We start from the raw sequence: 17426 nt of genomic DNA, 5'->3' as shown, positions 1-17426 counted from the left end.
TCCAGCTACTGGCAGGAGAGTAAGGCACTGGATATTCTATAACCTTTTCTATGGATACTTACTTTGCTCACAATCACACAGGGGTTCAAGAGCTTTAGAATTCTCACAGAAAAGGCTGGGTATTTACCACAAGGAAGGTATACACATTTTCTCTTCAATGACATTTTTAACAGTCTTTACTCATCTGGTTAGTAGTCATGCCTCATTAACATGCTAAATTATTACTTTCCCTCAGTTTATGCACTGTCTCCTCAGCACAGAGAAAAATAAAAGTAATTTTACTGAACAGCATATTCAGTATATAAAGTATGTTACTACTAGTATTAGAAATATATTCTACATATATATATTGTATCAATAACTCTTGAGAACTATATAGACAAGGTTAGAGGAGAGGACACTCACTTTGGATTGAGATAATTGAAGAAGGCTTCACAGAATAAATGTGTGTTTTGAGATGGAAATTTAAGGATGAATAAGAATGAAAAAGGCAAAGTACAGTGTGAGAACTGACATGGAGATCAGAAGAGCTTACGCAATATTCAAAAACCAAATATTCTTGAGGAGAACGTTTTAAAATAGACTAGAGTATTCAAAGGTGCATCATTGGAAAAGGGGAGGAAAGTGATCTAAACTGGTTTTAGTTTTAGCAACCAATACTAGTATTTAGAGGTCCACATAAATACTAGTATTTAGAGGTCCACAGAACGGAATGGAGACAGGTGAGAGGAAAGGAGAGACCAGCTGAGAGCCAGAGAAGTAGCCAGACATAACATGAGAAGGGCACAATTCATGTTGGTGGCAAGAGGAAAATAAAGAAATGTCACTGATAAACTGAAGTTATGAAAGGAATAGGTCAAAGATTATTAGAATTTATTTCTCTCTTTTTATATAGAAGATTAGCTATATTTTGATGAATGCTTTTGGCCATTGTGCTGGTTTGAAAACTGTTATGGATGTTAGAAGAGCCGTCATCTTTTAACCCTATCTTGTTGGGTGGAAAACTTCTGACTGTTTCCATGGAGATGTGACTCACCTAACTGTGGGTGACACCTTTCATTATTTCCATGAGGTGTGGACCCTACCCATTCAGGGTGGATCTTGATTAGTTCACTGGAGTACTTAAGAGAAGCCAAGAGCCAACACAGACCCTGACGCTTGGATACCCTTGGAGATGTGGACAGAAGGAGGTTTGGAGATGCTGGGCTAAGAGATGAAGCCCAGAGTTCGCTCCAGAGAAGCTAAGAGAGGATCCCCAACCCAGATGCTTATAGAGAAACTCCCTGGGAGAACAAAAATGCACAGGGGCTGAGAGAGAGAGAAGCTAAGAGAGACAAAAGCCCAAGCAAGGATGCACAGAGGCTGAGAGAGAGAAGCTGAGAGACACATTTTGGAGGAAGCCATTGTGAAACGCAACCGGGAGCAAACAACCAGCAGATGCTGGCCACTTGCCTTCCTAGCTGACAGCAGTATTCTGGACACCATCGACCTTCAGTGAAGGTATCTTCTTGTTGATGCCTTAGTTTAGACACTTTGATGGCCTTAGAACTGTATGTAAATCTGTAACCGAATAAACCTCCTTTATAAAAGCCAATCCATTTCTGGTGTTGTGTGTTAACAGCAGCTCTAGCAAACTGGAATGCCCATAATGATGAAAATGCCCATGGAGTAGCTCAAAACTGACCATCAGAACTAAGTTTAAGACTCAAACAAAGGGTTCATTCAAATCCAAGGAATGAAAAGGGCAGAAAGAGGAGATTCTGAAAGAGCTCTAAACAATTAAGAGACAAGTACACAAGCAAAACAAAACAGTAGTGGTGATTATCACTGCACAGCAGCAAGGCAAAGAATACCAAAGAAGGGATGATTTGAAGACATTCAGAGGAAATCATCAATAGGTTTAATAACTAGCAGGCAACTGGTGAGACTGAGCTTTAGTTCTGCAGAGTGAAAAGAAAAGGAAATCAGAATAGGAAATCAGAATAGCAGAGCTAATCAAGTGAGAGCTAATAGTAAGGAAAATCAAGGAAACATTTATAAAGTGTAATTATAAAAGATAAAAGTACAATGAGGGGTAGAAGTGTCAGTCATCTATTTTGGGATATTTTTCCTACATATAACAATTATGAATAAATAGCAGGATGAACAAAGGAAAGTAAATATTGTTGGAATGGGTCTGACCAATCACATTTTAAATTTAAAGTCTTCTTTTGAAAGAAAGAAACGAAGGAAAGAGCAAAAGAAAGAAAAAAAGGAAGGAGAAAAGAGGGAGGGGAAGAGGAGGAAGAGAGGAAGGGACGAAAGTTCTGTAAATGATTCTAATTATTTACTAACTGGGAAAAGCACAGAATTAATAGGAGTTTTAAAAGATCTAACATCTCATTTCAACTATCTCAAAGAAAAAAGGATCAACTTCCCAAGACATATCATTTTCTTTGATAGAACATTCCAGGAAGAAAGCACTTACTAAAACCAAAAAGTTTGTAGTATCTATACTTCTGCAAATTAAAAGACATATTTTTCCTAGTCCATCAAATTTCAGATTTTACAAGTGTTAGAAATAAAGAATCTACATCCTCATAATTAAAAGAACACTAAACAACTTACCACAATAGTAGATTTGGCATCAAATGCTATTCTTTTTAATCTCTGGAAAATGCTGTCACCTCCTTGGGCCTTAAATTTAGAAGAAAAAATTAAAATTTTACTTAAGTATGTAGGCACTATTACTTCATTTTCTATGTTACATAATTGTACAACTGCAGGTCAAAGGCTGAGTACAGATTACGTAAGGCACCCAGAGAGCTGCAGTAGACATTGTTTTCCCTGCCTCATGCTTCTGTTTTCTTGCATGAACACTCCTGACTCTGCTCTGAAGAATTCATCCTGCCCTAGTCACAATCCATGTGGCCTGGTGGAGCCGACCCACCCCGAGCCCAGGCCTGCCCAAGTGTTGACTTTAGCTGGCACTGCTAAACTAGAGCCGCTGCAGGATATCTTTGCTTTTGTGAAGGGAGAGTTCCCCTGGGATAAGGCTCAAAAAACAAGAGCTGAAAAGCAGACAGAAAAAACTCTGATGAAAATCAATCAAATTCCTGCATTCAGCCATTCCTGCAGTCTGGCTCAGTCCTGGAATTTCCCAACTATGTGAATCAGTAAAATCTTTGTCATTTAACACTTTGGGTTGGTTTCACTACTTAATATACCATTCTCACTCATACGGGCAAGTTTTATTTCAACAAAAATATTCTCACAAATAAAAAATTCCCACTATGTGATCAAGAGTGTTTTTCAAACTTCTTGATCTTGACCAAAAGCAGAAATATTTGTTACTCTCTCTATAAGCCAACTTTTAAATACAGTTCATGTAAAACTGAAACAAAAGTTTCACAAAATAATAATAAAACTTAAAGCAATGAAGTCTCATTTTCTCTTCAATTTTATTCTATACTATTGAATTAAGATTCATGCTGATCACAATCTGCTCAAATGATTTCATGACCCCCTAATATGGGTTGTATCCACTGTTTGGAAAACATTATAGTAATATTTATAGATTTGAAATTAAAACCATCCAGTCACTATTTCTGAGAAATCATTTATAGGATTCAGAACTTTCTACTGGGGCTCTGATTCTTAATACATTTCTGTATTTCTTAAGGAATTGCATTCTTTCAGGTTTTCTTAGAAAACCACTTCTAATAACCTAATCCAAATGTACTTTTAGACCCGGAGAAGTACTAAGAGCCAAAAAAACTCGCCACTGGGATTCCCGCCCCCCCCCCCCCACTGTTGATCTCTTAGCAAACCTCAGCCTGCTGACATAAATGTCAACTGTCACCTTCCAATTACCGTAATAACCAAAAATGCCCTACAAATGACCTCCGAAGTTTCCACGCAGGCTAGCAGCTCTTGACTTATAAAGAACCTTCTAAGCCTGGGAGAACTGTGACTTTGCCTACAAGAGAGAGAAGCAGTGCCTGGAGGCTGCCCCTTTGCCCCCACGCCCCCACTCCTTTCACCCCCAGGTGACGGCTGTTTCTTTCAGAATCAGAAATACAGCAACAAATCTGCTTCTTCTCTACCCCTTTATCCCTCTGAAATGGAAGTGAACAACTTACTTCTACTGTGCCATCCAAAATGTTATTAATGAACTGGACCATGTCTTCAGCATTCTCCACCTGTCTATCTAGTAGAAAGTACTGTTGATTTGAAGTATTCAGTACAACTACAGTTGGGACTGTCAACTCACTGAAAATATGAAAACAAAGAAATCAGAATACAGTGTAAATACAGAGATGGCAATTATGCTGACAGTTGTTTGCAGTGTATACAAAAGGGAGGGAAGGAGCATTAATAGTTTAGCCTCTCTCTGCCTCCAAGGAAATTTTCCAATTTTGCCTCCATTTTAAAAAGTTAAATTAATATTGTATATTAATAGCAATCACTATAAAACTTAAGGCTGAAAATTTCTATGTATGAAGCATCGATTTCTGGGCAATATTATTCTTTGCCACAAATTCACTTTAAATTTCATCGCTGTGAATTGTATCCACCCCTGTCCCACTCAAATGGCACGCAGGCAACCCGACAGCTAAGCGCATGGCTCTGGAATCACACTGCCTGTGTTCACATCTTGGGCTTTTTCTTAAGGTTGCAGAGTTTTAGATAAATAATCCAGCTTCTTAAGCTGAATGTTCTTCATTTCTAAAGGAGGGAAGGCAATAGTACCTATCTTGCTGTGAAAGTTTAAGTTAAATATTTAGCACAGTACTTCCAGATAATACATTTTCAGTAAACACTGCTGCCAATTCTCTGAACTCCCACCATATACTCACTCCACCTCATGCTCGGGGATGTATCAGGCATGGAATCAGTTTGCAGACTGGAAAACTACTTACTATTCCCAATGTGTCAGTGAACTTAAAAAATTTTTTTTCCCTTCATGGATTCTTTTTAATGAAATCATTTTTAAAAAGGTGCTCATTAATTCCATGCATCACATACATTATCAGTTCATGGTTATTTGTATGTCTTTATGGAAGTATTATATGAAAATATAGAACTGTAGTAACAATCCATATCACTATATTATGAAAAAGTTACTGAATAAAGTAGATTGCTTTGTTGTTCCTAATTCTTTATCCCTCCCCATATCACACCCTACTACAGGCAAATGTAGTGACCCTAGTACTGGGCTCACCTATTGCGACCTGGTCAATGGGAAGTTAACAGACGTGACTTAGACCGAGGCCGGCAATGTGTCTGCACAGCTGGGCTTGCCCCTGGTATCTGGGGGTGCCCTGAGAAGAGTATCCCCAGGATATGGAAGACGTGGAGCAGATGTGAACCTAACAGTTTGGAGTCAAATCTACCCATGCTCGGCTGAGATCAGCCAATCCCAAGTTATGCTAGTGAGTGGTTAAATATACTAAAAACTACACAATGTCAAGTTAAGATATCAATAACTGGGTATACATACTGTATTCATGGGTTGGAAGAACATGGTAAAGACGTTAATTCTCCTTCAACTGACCTACAGGTCTAAAGATTCACCTATCAAAATCCCAAAGTTGTTTTTTGTAGACACAGACAAGCCTATTCTAAAATTTATAAAGTCATAGATGAATAAAGTGTGAAGGAGCACTCTACCTGATACTATGTAGCTACAGTAATCCAACAGTGTCCTACTGGAGAAGGGACGAGACGCTGATCAATGCAATAGAACAGACAAACCTAAAATGCACTTACACTAACACGCCCAACTGATTTTTTCTTTTCCTGGTCACAGGGTTTATTAGACTCTGAGCATGTTGTAGCTTCCTAGCTACAGTGCAGGGTTATGAAACCAGGGGTAGGTGGGGCAAGACCCAGGAGCAGAGGTGGGTGGTAGCACTAAGCATGAGAGGAAGGCAGGGGGAGGCAGGGGTCTAAGACCATCTTCTGGGGACGGTGGGTGTGGGAGAGGAGGTGGGGTAAGCGGGGAGAAGAAGGCTGCAGGAAGGAGCTTGCCTCTCCTTGGCTGGAGACCTGTGTGGAGGGATGGGTGTGAGAGGGGGGTGTGTGGGCAGGAACACGGGCCTCCCTTCCTCTCAGCCCCACTACCCTCTTTCACAGCAGGTCCTTCGGGCTCTCAGTTTTTAGGGAGATGTGAGGCTACTAAGGTGCATGGGCACGGCTGGGGTCCACAGTGGCTGGAGTCCCTAGGGTGTGCCGGAGGAGTTGGGGCTCGGTCTCTGGAGGCGGGACTTCAGGCGCCAGCTGTCCAAGGAGCCCGGCCCCACCTGCCTCCCTCCTCCAACCTGGGTCTGCAGTGCAGCATGAGGAGGTGGGTGCACAGGGCTCAGAACTAGGCCAGACCTTTAGGGTACATGGAGGTGCAGTCCTGTTGGGGAGGCTCGGAGACACAGTAGAAATAAGTTGTTCACTTCCATTTCAGAGGGATAAAAGGTTAGAGAAGCTCGGGACTGGCCCCATCTGCTCAGACGAGGCTGGAGAGAGGGGCCTGGTGTCACATGGCTGGCGCAGTTCTGCCCCTCTCCTCGCTCTGCCCCTCTCCTCGCTCGTCCAGAGGGAGGGCTGGGTGGCCAGTCTGCAGTGCAGGGCCATAGGCCTGCTAGTTAAGGAGTGCCCTCGCATACACACCTTGTCAAACTTCTGGATCTAGACCTTGTTTTTGCTCTTGAACATTAGCAACATCCAGTCACACAGGAAGGAATCACTCCGATGGAGGCCAGGGCTGTGGCCAGGTTAAAAGTGGTGGAGATGAGGCTGAACTTTCCTGCCTGGATGGACAGTGACGTCAATGTATTTCCCATAGGCTTTGAGAAGACTGCGGGCAGTGGCGCCATTTATCTTGCTGTACTTGGCAAAGCTGAAGGTGGAGCCAGACAAAGCTGGGACATACTCAAGGTCAAGCCTCCAGAAGAAATGCCTGGGATTGCACTTGGTCACCAGCAGGTCCAGGTCACAGTTCCAGTGGATAATGACCCCAAAGACTCCCCATTCTGGGAGGTTCTCCCTGGCCTGCTCCACAACAAAGTCCAGCGTGAAGATAGGGCAGGAAAGGTTGGAGAGCTCATCAAAAGTGCAGTGTTTGGGAAGTCATTCTTCCTATTTGCAATTTGCCTGTGGAGAACTGGAATTTTCTGTTCTTGATGAGGATGGTGAAATCTGGAGCCATCTTAGCAGGAAATGGCTGACAGAGATTCTGTCTTCCACAGGGCACCAGAAACCTCACACATCTTGGAGGCCCTGTAACAGGGTACACAGTGCCCTGTCCGCAGTCCACCTCCCAGCCACACAGTCATCGTTGGAATCATGGGTGGGATTGTTGACTTCTATGCTCTCAAGGTAGGTTCCAAGGGTCTGGAAGGGGGTGATCTTGATCCCGGTGATGATGCTGAACAGGCTGCCCCTCTCGGGTGCTTTGTGTACTCATCCACGCCCCACACTTTGTGCTCTGACATGGTGACGCCCTTGACCTCCGTGATGACGGAGCTCTCAGGGAGGGTCTTGCTGTCTTGGGAGCTTCTCTACATGGTGAACACATCCCATATGAAGAAGAGCAGGAGCAGCAGCTGCCCAGGCAGGGCCCCCACCAGGTGCCGGTTCCTCACCAAGATCACTGCAGGCAGCTCAGGCCCAAGTACCCACCAGCAGCCCCGGGCTGGCTCCATGCCCCTCAATGCTCCAGAGCTGCCCAATCTCCACAAAGGATAGCTGGCTAGCCAACTGATTTTTGACAAGGTGCAAAAGTAATCCATTGAAAGGAGACCTGACTTTTAATGAATGGAGCTGCACTGATGGACATTTTTGGGCAAAAAAAATGAATCCTGACTTAAATATCATACCTGATTCAAAAATTAACTCAAAATGGGTCACAGACTTAAGTGTACAACATAAAAGAATATAACTTTAAAAAATCATAGGCAACCATGAACAACTGATTGTGCACTGTGGATGAATGTATGGTATATGACTACAACTCTATAAAATTGTAGGAAAATATATATATAGGAGTAAAAGTGTTGGAGAAAACATGGTGAGAGGGATGTACCTATCTCTGTTGATGAGCAGGTAGAATGGTGTAGCCTTTCTGACGGTCAGTGTGGTGGTTCCACAAAAAGTTAAGTATGTGGGGACCATAAGGTCCTGCAACCTCATTATGGGGTATGTCATTTGAAGATCTGAGAGCAGAGACATGAAAGGACATTTACACATTGGTGTTTATGGAGGCAGCAATCATGATCTGCAATGGGTGGAGGTGGCCTAAGGGTACATAGACTGAGGAACAGAATGGTGAACTGTGGCGTATGAATACAAAGGAATATTGAGCAACTACGAGAAGGAGTGAAACGGTGAGACACACAGCAAGGTGAACGGATCCTGTACACAGTATCTGAGAGAAGTACACCAGAAATAAAGGCAGGCACTACAATGCCTCGCCAATATGGACTAACTACAATGTATAAACTCAGAATAGAATCTTAGAACATAGCCTAACGTGGACTTGATTATTGTAATGGTCCCTAGATTGTAAGTTCTTACAGCAGTCAACTGTATTCCTGAATTGTAATGCCTATCTCTAAACTCTGAGATGCTGATCCCTTAGTGTATGACCTGATTGGTCTCTGGAACAATGCATATCTCTGAGACACCTGAAACGTGGAGCTAGAGCTCAGCAGATATGAATGTCAGTTGCGGTCGTAGTTGATTCGTCTGGGGGGGGGTGGTGGCCGGTTGCTAAATTCTAGGCTCTTAGGATTGCTCGGAGGGTACCGGCGGCGGGGGCTCTTTCCCGGAGGCGAGGGCAAGGCGGGGGACTTGGCCAGGTCCCCGGCGGGGTGGCGTGCAAAGTATGGAGGGCGGCGAGAAAGGAACAGGCGGGACACGTTTCTCTTTAGGGTGAAGAAACCAAGAGAGTTTATTAGGGGAGAGTACAAGCTTATAACAGGCGGTCTAGAGGGCGGGGTAGTTGTAGAGGTTAAAGGCTTGGATTGGTTCTGAGAGGGCGCGGAGGTTGTCTTTGGTTGTTGGGTGTTGCACAATGATTGGTGCATGCGCACTGGCAGTAGGGGACGTTGCATTGTAACGGAGGGGTTGAGTGGTTAGACGAGGGAGGCGGTCTTACCCGGCAAGCTTCCTCCAATGGTTGGTTTTGGGTGAGGAATTGGGGCCTGCCTCCGGCCTCACCTTCTCAGGCCCGGGGGGCTGTGGAGGGCGCTGTCACCCGTACCCACTACCCTCCCCAGGGGTGGATCCGGTCCCCCGGCCCAGGCCCGCCAGGTTGAAGCACGTAATCAGTATCCCGCAGTCAGTATTACTGCATATATTACAGTCAGTATTACTGGTAAAAAAAAAAAGCTGAAAAAGAGCCCAGACTTCAATTAGTGATATGAATGAAGCAGATCTGGTTAAGAATAGGGTGAACCGGGCCAAAGGGTAAGGTCGAAACTGACTGTGTTTTAAAACGTCAACTTCCATGTGAGACCAAGGGAAGAGATGTCTATTTGTATTTGGTGCAGGATCTATATTTTCTAAACAATATAACTCTACAGTCTGTTCAAACACCTCAACTGCATGGAGCTTTGAATAGGAAGTGAGATATGGTGGGATGGTATTGGTTAGAGTGAAACAGTGACACACCCCAAAGTAATTTAGGCAGAGAATGAAAAATATATTTACACTCCCCTCCCCCACCCTGAGGAGCTGGGGGAAGGTGCAGAAGTGTTGCACTTCCTCACCTGGACTGGCGTTTGATGTTGTCACAAACATTGGGACTGGCGGTTTGATGTGCTGAGCCCACTATCATGGGACTTGCCCTTGTGGGGCTCGTTACTGCAAAGGAGAGGCTAAACTTGCATATAATGGTGCCTAAGAGATTCCCCCTGCATACCTCTTTGTTGCTCAGATGTAGCCCTCTCTCTCTCTAACTGAGCCACCTTAGCAGGTGAACTCACTGCCTTCTTCCCTAAGTGGGACCCAACTCCCAGGGGTATAAATCTCCCTGGCAACGCAGGATATGACTCCCGGGGATGAATCTGGACCCAGCATCATGGGATTGAGAATATCTTCTTGACCAAAAGGGGGATATAAAATGAGATGAAATACTTTCAGTGGCTGAGAGATTTCAAGTGGAGTCAAGAGGTCACTCTGGTGGACATTCTTATGCACTATATAGATAACACCTCTTAGGTTTTAATGTATTGGAATAGCTAGAAGTAAATATCTGAAACTACCAAACTCCAACCCAGTAGTCTGGACTCCTGAAGACGATTGTGTAATAATGTAGATTACACAAGGGGTGACAGTGTGATTGTGAAGGCCTTGTGGATCACACTCCCTTTGTCTAGTGTGTGTATGGATGGGTAGAAAAGTGGGGACAAAAACTAAATGACAAATAGGGTGGGATGGGGGAGATGGTTTGGGTGTTCTTTTTTTACTTGTATTTTTTATTCTGATTCTGATTCTTTCTAATGTAAGGAAAATGTTCAGAAATAGATTGTGGTGATGAATGCATAACTATATGACCGTACTGTGAACAGTTGATTGCATACCATGGGTGACTGTATGGTATGTGAATATATTTCAATAAAACTGAATTTAAAAAAAAAAAATCATAGGAGAAAATCTTCAGGATCTAGGGAGGGCTAGGCAAAGAATTCTTAAACTGATATCAAAACCACAATCCATAAAAGGAAATACTGATTGGACCTCATCACAATTAGAACCTTTCATTCTGTGAAAGACCCTATGAAGATGAAAAGACAAAGCTACAAACTAGGAGAAAATATTTGCAAACCACACATATAATGAAAGACTAATATCTACAATATGTAAAGAAGTCTCAAAACCTAACAGTAAAAAAAAAAAAAAAAATCCAATTAGAAAGATGTAACCAGACATTTTAATGAACAGGATATGCAAATGGTAAATAAACACATGAAGTGAATAGTCATCAGGGAAATATAAATTAAAGCCACATGAAACATCATTAGATACCTATCAGAATGGCTAAAATAACAAAGAGTAACAACCAAAAATGCTGGTAAAGTTGCAGAGACATTGGATCATTCATATAACCAATGATACATTATCTAGTGATACAGCCACTCTGGAAAAAGAGTATAGCAGTGTCTTTAAAACTAAATCAGCAATTACCATGGGATCTAGCAAGGGCACTCTTGGACATAAATCCCAGAAAAATGAAAAATTAAGTTCATACAAAAACATGTACAAGAATGTTCACAGCAGCTTTATGTGTAATAGCCAAAAACTGCAAGAAACCCAAATGCCCTGAAATGGATACATCCACACACAACTCGGCAATAAAAAAGAACACACTTTTCTTGTACAAGCAACAATGTGGATGAATCTCCAGGCCATCATGCTGGCCAATCCCAAAAGTTTTTAAATACCATATAATTTCATTTATATAACAGTTTGAAAAATAATTTCAGAAATTGTTAGTTGTTAGGTCTAGGGGTGGCGATGGGACAGGAGAAGTGTAGTGTGATTGTGAAAGGATAATACAAGGTATCCCTGTAGTGATGGGACTGTTTTGGGTCTTGACTGTGATGGTGGATACACAAATCTACTCAAATGATAAGACCATACAGAACTAAACACACATGCACACACATCCATACACACACACACAGAAAGAAATACAAGTAAACTGGGAACATTTGAGTAAGTTCATTGGACTCTATCAATATCAAAATCCTGACTGGCAAATTGTACTACATAAAAAGTTACCACCAGATTCAATGATGAAAAGAAAAGAGCTATCAAGCCATGTAAAGATACAAACGAATTGTAAATACATATTGCTAAGTGAAAGGAGCCAGTCTGAGAAGGCAACATACAGTATGATTCCAACTACATGACACTGTGGAAAAGGTAAAACCATCCATAGAGAAAAAAGATCAGTGACTGTCATGGATTGGTGATGTGTGTTCGTGAATATGTGGAGCACAGGGCATTTTTAGGGCATTGAAACTATTCCATGTAATAGCGTAATGTGGACACATGATGTTACCCATTTGTTAAAACCTACAGAACAGTATACATAAAGAACAGACCCCAATGTAAACCCAATATTGGTTCATTGATTGTAACAAATACACTACACTAATCCAAGATGTTAATAGTGGCAACTGTGGGTAGTGGGGCGGGGAGGTGGTTAGGTATATGGGAACTCTCTACTTTCGCTATAATTTTTCTGTAAACCTACAACTGCTCTAAAAATAGTTGTTTTTTTTTTTAATTAAAAAAAAAATTCCAAAGGGGGAAACTGTAAAAGGTACATAGGATTTCTCTTTTATTTCTTTGTTTAAAACTGCATTTAAAACAAACACAAACAAGAAAAACTACAAATGAAATCTACAAGTCAATAAGAAAAGTTAAAAGTTTTTGTCCACTGACTTGAAAAAAACAGAATCTCTGAACTTCCAATATTTGCCAGAACATGGAAGCTTAAAGAACTCAGGTTAGAAATAAAGACTCATGAAGGAATGTCAAACCATCTCTAGATATTCTGAATATCATCTTGAATTAAAGAGTTGTATACTGGACACAAACTGCTTTGGCTTCTTGCAAATGTTTTACTTTATCACTACACTAGCTTGCCTCAAAGGATACTATACGAAACAGCTGTATCTAAATCTATTGTAAAAATTCTACTAAAATTACACTTCTATTATAGAGTCCCCCACTCCCTTTTCGAGAATACATAGGACACATCAATTTCCCTTAGGTTTCTACAAGGTCAATCATACTACTCCCATAAGCAACATTTATTATTTTACAGACAAGGGAAAACGTGTAAATAACTGTTTTCCCAAGTTGTTTTGAATATTAGAAACTCAGGGCCAAATTTATCAAGTACCTTTAAGAATTGTTGAGATCCTTTATTTTATTTTCCTTTATCTTGATATCTTCATTACATATAACATCTGGTACTTTACATTTAAGGCAAAGCCTTTCAAGCTCTTGGTGGGATGAGAGAGGTAATACAAGTGAATATAAATGAATAAAGGGAATGCAACTTTACAATTTCAGGCTTTTAATTGAAAATTAAGAATGTAACTTTTGGTTTCTAAGGTTTCTTTGTTTGTTTGTCTTTCCCCTCAATATTCTTATTATTATTAAATTATAGATGCTAATTTAACCTGTTACAATTCAAATGAAAGCATATACTACACCTGTGCTATCAAGCAAGGCTAGAGCTAACCAACACAACCCATAATGTTGCTGAACTTTCCCTGCAGCTGTTCATGCTTCTGGACAATCCCACATTTGTCTCTTGGGAGCCTCTGCCCTCTTCTCTCAGAGGCTATTTTAAGCCTCCATCACTCCCCTAAAACCCCATTTTGCTAGAGCCTCTTGTGTTTGCTATTTTGCTCTACCTGAAAATAACCTCAACGCATTCTTTGTTCAGCTAACTCCTCAGTAACTTCTCTTAATTACTGTCCCCTCCAGAAAACCTCTGCTGAACCCTCCTACCTTAGTAAGCACTGGGATGAGGGAGTGTTCCTGTGTCCACCATTCCACCACATGGAACTTTTCACTCGATTCTGTAATTATCATCAGTGGTCTTACCAGTGGACTTTAAGATATACTAGGAGCTATTTTTGCATCCACTACTGTTCAATGAGTAGAGTAGGTTGATGTTTCAAGTTTAGTTAAGTCAGTACAGGGTTTGTTATGTGTATTCTAATATTGATTTTCTGAAGGGACAAATCAAATTATTACACTGTAAACATAACAGCTGAAATTATTTTTAAATTGCATTACTTTTCCTATAAAATTATTTTAGTTTGTCAAACTCTTCTATAACAGAAATTAATTCTTGAATGCTAAACAATTTCAATTTAATAATTATACTTACCTATTAAGACTAAACTTAAGGTGTATATTATATGGAAACTACAAATTTTACAAGTTTTTGAATGACATCTTTTCAGAATACTATAAATTATACATTGAATTACAGATGATCATTGTTTTAGTACTGAGAAATATTAAAATTCAGTACGTTTGAACATAGAATTTTAAAAATAAAGTAAAATATTTAATGAGTGAATATCTGCATCAGAACATACCAAACATCTGTTTTTTCAGTTATTAGCCCTCATTCTGTCTCTCAGAAAGAGAAAATTTTAAACTGATGATAAAAGCATTCAGTTTACTTACTCCATCAGTAAGCTATTAATATAGTCATTTCCATCCATATGGCCAAACTGAAAATCCCTAAACAAAAGAAAGAGAGATTAAATAGAAAAACAAACAGGAAACAAATACAAAGAAGGGGACTTTAGGGGCTTGGTAAGCACATGAAGACTGTAACTAGGTAAATCACAGGCAATAAATGCAAAAGAGAATGAGAATTCTGCTGGTTTTTGAGTTACAATTACCCATGGGTAGGATTATGCAAAATCTTAAGACATTTCTACTTTGTTTATACATGTTTAAAACACAAAGCCAAATAAGCTTTTCTATCTGAAATGTTTAAGAATTACCCACTTACTGTAAGAAAGGACTAATCATAAGATGCTAAATACTAAGTAACAGGTGACATATACATTGACCCATCATGAGAAAAGATCAAGAATGAGAATAGTAAAGAAAGAATATAACAAATTTATATTTATATATCTTATGGCAGCAATAATATTCAATTATTCTTTGATTTCTTGTTAGTCATCATCCATCTCTGACTTCTGATTGCTTGTTTAATTTTACCTCAAATATGGGTATAGGTGCATATTTTCTCACCACAAAATTTACTCCAAATCCTATCTGGAAGCAGGTCTGATACAAATTATAAATGTAACAGTTGTTTGGTTTTTGTTTTATTTTTCTTGTAAGCTATACTATCAATAATTATCAAGATCCAGACAAATCCACAATGAAATGCCAAGATGCTGTAATTTACTTGTTCCTTGATTCACCTTTGAAAGTATAAAATACTACTACAGTTGTTTTTACTAAATCACAAAACATAATTAAATAAACTAAAGGAATCTTCCAGAATTCCAGCACCTACCTATGGAAGTGGTCTCTGTAGTCTCTAGCAACTTCCTGAATAACTGACTTTAATCTGTAGAAGAAGAAACATGAATAATTCATCTCAACTTGAAAAATATAACTATTCAACTATATTATCTGCTATCCTAAGTACTACATGAAAAGTAAGATAGCATATCAAGTTTATCTGAAGCTATATTAAGTAAGAACTGGAGGACATTTGAAGTTTAACACTATTTCAAGTTAACATACCTGGTGTGTTCAATTGATGTATTTTTCTCATCAATAACTGCAACAGCCACAAGCTTTCCTGAAATTAAGAATGACAAATCTAAATTCAATAACAATTCTCATGATATAAAATTTTCAACTATTCCTTATAGTTAAATTCCAATTATATTCCATGTTATACTTAATAATTAAATCAACACATCCTTCTGTAATGTTTATAGAGAGAATCAACGCATTAGTCAACTCTAGGTGTTAAGTCCCCTCCCATCACCCATACCTGTATGTAAACAATGGCAAATACTGTACAATTTATATATTCAAATTATATATTTTTCTTTTCATACAATCCCAAATTGATAAAGTATTTTCCATAAAACTAAAACCACAAGGAATTATAAAACTAAAACTGCATGAAATTTACTGAAAGAATTACTGTAGCTCTAAAATGTATATAACAAGAAAGCAAATTTTACAGGGCTGTCCTCCTTGATACAGGGATCACTACTTGCCAAAAATAATATACAGAGTAACAGTGATTCATACTTACTTAACCCTAAATAGAACAGAAATCATATTCATCACTGATATCCTCCAGGGAGGAAGTGTGATGGAATAATTAGAACACTGGCAGTGGAGGCAGAAAACCGGCCATGGCGATTCAGCAGTGTCTGCCACAAGCCCTGGAGGAGCAGTGGCGGAGGACCAGCATTCATCAGCTGTGCAACACAACCTCACTAAATGCCCACTTATTTTAGAAAAACTGATGTCTATTTCAATGAGTTTTGGGGATAGTTCAAGAGATTACGTGCATGAAAATATTGGACTAGTAACCAGCTCACTGCAGGTGCATGAATGAAGGTTTAATTCACAGATCTTTCAATATCACCCCCATGTTTTAATGCTGCTTCCCCTAATTCATACTGCTTAAATGTCTCTCTAAATTTTACACTCTCAACTCTTTTAACCCCCTGATGAAAACATTAGTTCACAATGATTATTTCCCTTCCTAAATATTTCATTTACTCTTTAGTTTAAATTATGTTCTTCTTTAACTTTCAACTGCCTCGTGAGTACATGTGGAGCATCTTCCCGCAGACCAACAGTGTTAAAAGAAGCACAGGAATCATTTCTAACATATTAATTTGACAACTACCTAGTGCCAAATATTGTGCCAGGCACTGGGCTAGTTACAGAGGATACAGTGATGAGAAAACAGACACAACTCTGCCCTTGGGAAATTTACTGTCTAGTAGAGAAGATATTTTAAACAATTCCACTAATGTATAGTTAAAAATGTATAGTTCTAAAGAAAAGAAACATGGTGCTGTAAGAGTATTACCAAGTAAACTGATGTAGCCGGAGGCAGTGACGATTTTCCTAAGAAACTGATATTTGCTCTGAGTCTGATGGATGAATATGGATCAATTACACATTTCCAGACAAAGAAAACCACATGCATAAAACTGCTCTGGTGCCAAGTGGCAGAGCCTTTTTAAGAAACTGAAAGGTCAGGGAGGCTAAAGAGAGAGGATGGGGAAAGACTGGTGTGAAATGAGGCTGGAGATTAAGCAGAGTCAGACCATGCAGGGACCTGCAGTCACCAGAACTTCTGAGAAAGACACAAAGTATCTGCAGCCACAAAGAGCCAGGAGACCTTGTGTGGTGACTGCCTGATAAATGGCCCAGCAAGGCAAAGAGCAGGGATACAGGCACAGCTGACTCCTAACAAGGGCACACCAAAGGAATATTGCAAACTTATGGCTCCAAATTAATGTGAGAAAAGAAACTGAGTAAAGTCAAAGCTGCCTATTTAACTACTTCAAGGTTATGCTGCCATCTATGATTACTGAATTGAATGCAAAACTGCATTTCTACATTTTGCCTCTTTTCCCTTCACATGGCCTGAAAGAATCAGAAAGTAAACCTGCAGTCTTTGACAGCATCCATGTCAATTTCCAATACTGAGCTAATACATGCCTCCCTGTCTAAGGATAAGCAAAAAAAGAAACATCACCAGATACAGAAAATTAAAAAGCAGACTCAGGAACCAGATATCATCCTAAGAAACAATGACGAAATAATAACAGGATCAGATTCAAGAGCAGGGAAACGTGAAAAGGAAATCCTATACTCAGTACTTCTCAAACAAAAAAACCTGAGCC

At 39.9% G+C, this 17426-nt stretch overlaps 1 protein-coding gene and 1 pseudogene across 4 annotated transcripts in view; both read right to left on the bottom strand.

Moving 5' to 3' along the window:
* The window catches only part of TMX3 (thioredoxin related transmembrane protein 3), a 104423-nt gene that overhangs the window by 48298 nt on the left and 38699 nt on the right, over positions 1 to 17426 (bottom strand). For all 4 annotated transcript variants that reach the window (XR_005212190.1, XR_005212189.1, XM_037805969.1 and 1 more), the window contains exons 11-15: positions 15286 to 15343; positions 15053 to 15106; positions 14200 to 14256; positions 4122 to 4251; positions 2608 to 2676 (exon numbers count right to left, since the gene is read on the bottom strand). Coding sequence is in view for 2 of the 4 variants with exons in the window: in XM_037805969.1 (XP_037661897.1) it covers positions 2608 to 2676; positions 4122 to 4251; positions 14200 to 14256; positions 15053 to 15106; positions 15286 to 15343 (368 nt within the window). In the remaining 2 variants the exon portion in view is untranslated. The remainder of the gene's footprint in view (positions 1 to 2607; positions 2677 to 4121; positions 4252 to 14199; positions 14257 to 15052; positions 15107 to 15285; positions 15344 to 17426) is intronic.
* LOC119511501 lies at positions 4258 to 7944 on the bottom strand (annotated as a pseudogene).

The sequence above is a fragment of the Choloepus didactylus genome, chromosome 16 (genome assembly GCF_015220235.1).
Source record: "Choloepus didactylus isolate mChoDid1 chromosome 16, mChoDid1.pri, whole genome shotgun sequence".
Lineage (NCBI taxonomy): Eukaryota > Metazoa > Chordata > Mammalia > Pilosa > Megalonychidae > Choloepus > Choloepus didactylus.
Note: the sequence above shows the minus strand (reverse complement) of the source record. Positions and strands in the feature narration are given on the sequence as shown.